The sequence below is a fragment of the Ananas comosus genome, linkage group 5 (assembly GCF_001540865.1).
Source record: "Ananas comosus cultivar F153 linkage group 5, ASM154086v1, whole genome shotgun sequence".
NCBI classification, from domain to species: Eukaryota; Viridiplantae; Streptophyta; class Magnoliopsida; order Poales; family Bromeliaceae; genus Ananas; species Ananas comosus.
Genome location: NC_033625.1, coordinates 8,467,828 through 8,470,725, shown reverse-complemented (window position 1 = coordinate 8,470,725; position 2,898 = coordinate 8,467,828). Strand labels below are relative to the sequence as shown.

The following is a 2,898-nucleotide window of genomic DNA, read 5'->3' as shown; positions in this document are numbered from 1 at the left end:
GTAATTTCTTCATGAGGTAGTCCTTTTCTTCACTATAAACATCTACTTAAATATACACATGCAGTTAATTGATTTCTTCGGCTGGGTTAAGACTAATTATAGGTAGTTAATCTGTGTAATATTAAAATTTGGTCTCTAAACTTTTTTACTTAAACACTTAAATTATGAACTGTCATATATATTGCAATTTAGTTTGAGTCTTACAGAAAAAAAAAAAGAAGCTATTTTTAATGAAACGACCTTCTATCACTATTTGTAAGCTAATAATTAAACTGAGTTATACGAGTAATTTTTTTAATATATAAGCCACTTTATAGGTGAGATTAAAGTCGTCATTTTCCAAGAAAGATTAGATTGTTTTTTAAAGGTCAAGGAGTGAATTGCAAAAATATACGCAGGAGTTTGGGGATTAAAATATTTATTTGAAATGTATATAGCGACCAAGTTGCACTATAGGAATAGCAGCGAATATTTAATTTCTATCGAAGAGTATTATTATTGGAGCCACCAACTTTCTTACACGTGCTGAAATTATACTGAATAAGAGAAAACTATTTTAAGGCCCTCCACAACAACCCCAAATCCTTTCCTTGAATTGATTAGCTCTCACTAGAGAACACTGATCTTCGTACACATTTAGGACTAATTCAACCTTCATTACACAGTCGGCCGCCGCATATTTTATTATTTTTCGTACTCTGATAAGGTCACCGTAGTGATATTTAATTACTTTTTTAGTTACACAACGACCACATCAGAACAAGGACCGATTAATTCTTACTAAAGCTTTTCAAACTATGCTTCTTTTTTAGGAAAAATTAAGTATGACCTTTTCAAGGCTCTATCATATGATGATCTTTTCGAAGCCTTATCATAAAACCAAGTCCCCACATCCTCTTCTTCTATGTGTACTCATAACACCCCAGCCACTTTTCCATCATCAAAAACTAGCTACAACATTCAAGTTTCATTAGTTTCTTCTGCAGTGACCTACAAGCTTCAGGAAACATAAAATGGCAGCTAAAATCCTCCTCTTTGCTCTTCTTTTAGTCACCTCTCCTTTTGCATTCGCTTCCGATCCTAGTCCTCTCCAAGACTTTTGTGTCGCCGATGAGATGTCTCGTGGTAAGCAATTTAATACATCGCTCTTCTCTGTCATTTGAGTTACTAGGGTTAAGTAGTTGCAATTGGGTCCCTAGCTACGTACAAAGCTCTTTGTACATATGTAGTAGTATCACTAATTAACTATGTGTTTATGTTCCTGTAGTGTTTGTTAATGGGTTCGTGTGCAAAGATCCAAAAGTAGCGAAACCTGAGGATTTCCTCTTCTCCGGCCTAGACAAGCCCGGAAACACATCCAACAAGTTCGGATCGAAAGTGACCTTAATCGATGCAAGTAAGATCCCCGGTCTCAACACCCTAGGTGTCTCGATGGCTCGTCTTGATGTTGCACCTCATGGTCTCAACCCACCACACATTCACCCACGTGCGACCGAGATCTTGACTGTGATAGAAGGCTCCCTTTATGTTGGATTCGTCACGTCGAACCCTGAGAACAAGCTCTTCTCTAAGGTCCTTAACAAGGGCGATGTGTTCGTGTTTCCCGCGGGTTTGATTCACTTTGAATTTAACTTTGGTCCGACCAGGGCAGTCGGCCTTGCTTCCCTGGGTAGCCAGAATCCGAGTCTCAATAGGATTGGTGAATCGGTCTTCGGATCAAACCCTTCCATTTCTGATGATATTCTTGCTAAAGCCTTTCAGGTGGACAAGAAAACCATAGATTGGATTCAGGCTCAGTTCACGTCGACCAATCAAAACTAAGATATATACTAGATGTAATTTACTTTTGATGTTTTGTTTTTCCAATTATCGCATGTAATCTGCTTTTGTTATTCATGTCTGTGGATTTATTCATTTGATTGTATCAATTGGATTGAATAAGCAAACAATATGGTACTGTTTGCATGTGAGTTAGCAATAACAAAAATACAAATTTATTTATTGATGACTGGCACTAGTTCCACGATTAATTACCCGTGNCAGGTAAAAAAAGGTCCAGTTAAATGTTGATTTGCATGCTTCTAAGTCTCCTACATGATTTTTTTACATGATTTTTTACATGATTTTTCTAAGCCTAACACATTTTTTTTACTTCGCTTGATTTCATGACTTTTTTACATACTGATTTACTATGGAACTTTTCATCTTTCTTAAAAGCATTGATTTCCCATAGAAGTCTCTAATGAGGCCCTTTTTTTAAAGATTCTATGTAATTTTTTTTTTCCTTTTCCTATATGCCTTCATCCTTCGTTTTTTCTTGCATTCTCAGATGTAAGGTCTTGATATTACCAGGAACCCTCTCATTAGGTTCTTTTTTATATTCTGTGTATATTATTTTGCTTCTTTTTTTACTCTAGCGTCGGTAGTTATTTACAATAGAGTATATTTGGTTCTACAAAAGAAAAGTATATTAGGCCTTACCTATGTATAAGTTTTCAAACTTTCTACTTGCTAAACTGTTGTAGCTAAGCTGATGTGTTTTGTAATAATTTGTAAATATTGATTGAAAAGGGGGGTGAATGTTGGTTTTTTTTGTTCTTTTTTTTGTGTGTGTGTGTTGACCTTATGTATTAGCCTTTGGGTTTGGTTGGTTTGACCTTGCTCTTGATTTGCTCATAAACTGATACATCTTTCTCTGCTTAAAAAAATTATCAAAAAAACAAAAGTAGCTTTTTAAGTTGGGTCTTCTTTAATTCTTGATTTTGTTACTAGCATATCAAATTGAGCTTGAAGCCTCATTTTCTCACTCTTCTATCTATCACTCCAGACTATGTTAATTAGTACTTTGTATGCATTATTTGTTATAACTAATCTGATTGTTGTGCCTTTTCCCAAACA

At 35.2% G+C, this 2,898-nt stretch overlaps 1 protein-coding gene across 1 annotated transcript; it reads left to right on the top strand.

The window, feature by feature from the left end:
* On the top strand, positions 961–1,867 carry LOC109710788 (putative germin-like protein 2-1). The gene is made up of 2 exons (XM_020233546.1): positions 961–1,125; positions 1,268–1,867. The coding sequence occupies exons 1-2, from the start codon at positions 1,014–1,016 to the stop codon at positions 1,819–1,821; spliced, it is 666 nt and encodes a 221-aa protein (XP_020089135.1). The 5' UTR covers positions 961–1,013; the 3' UTR covers positions 1,822–1,867.

Coding starts and splice junctions, on each gene's coding strand:
- LOC109710788 (XM_020233546.1), top strand. CDS start 1,014: ATGGCAGCTAAAATCCTCCTCTTTGCTCTTCTTTTAGTCACCTCTCCT. Junction 1,126..1,267: donor CGCCGATGAGATGTCTCGTG/GTAAGCAATTTA, acceptor ATGTTCCTGTAG/TGTTTGTTAATGGGTTCGTG.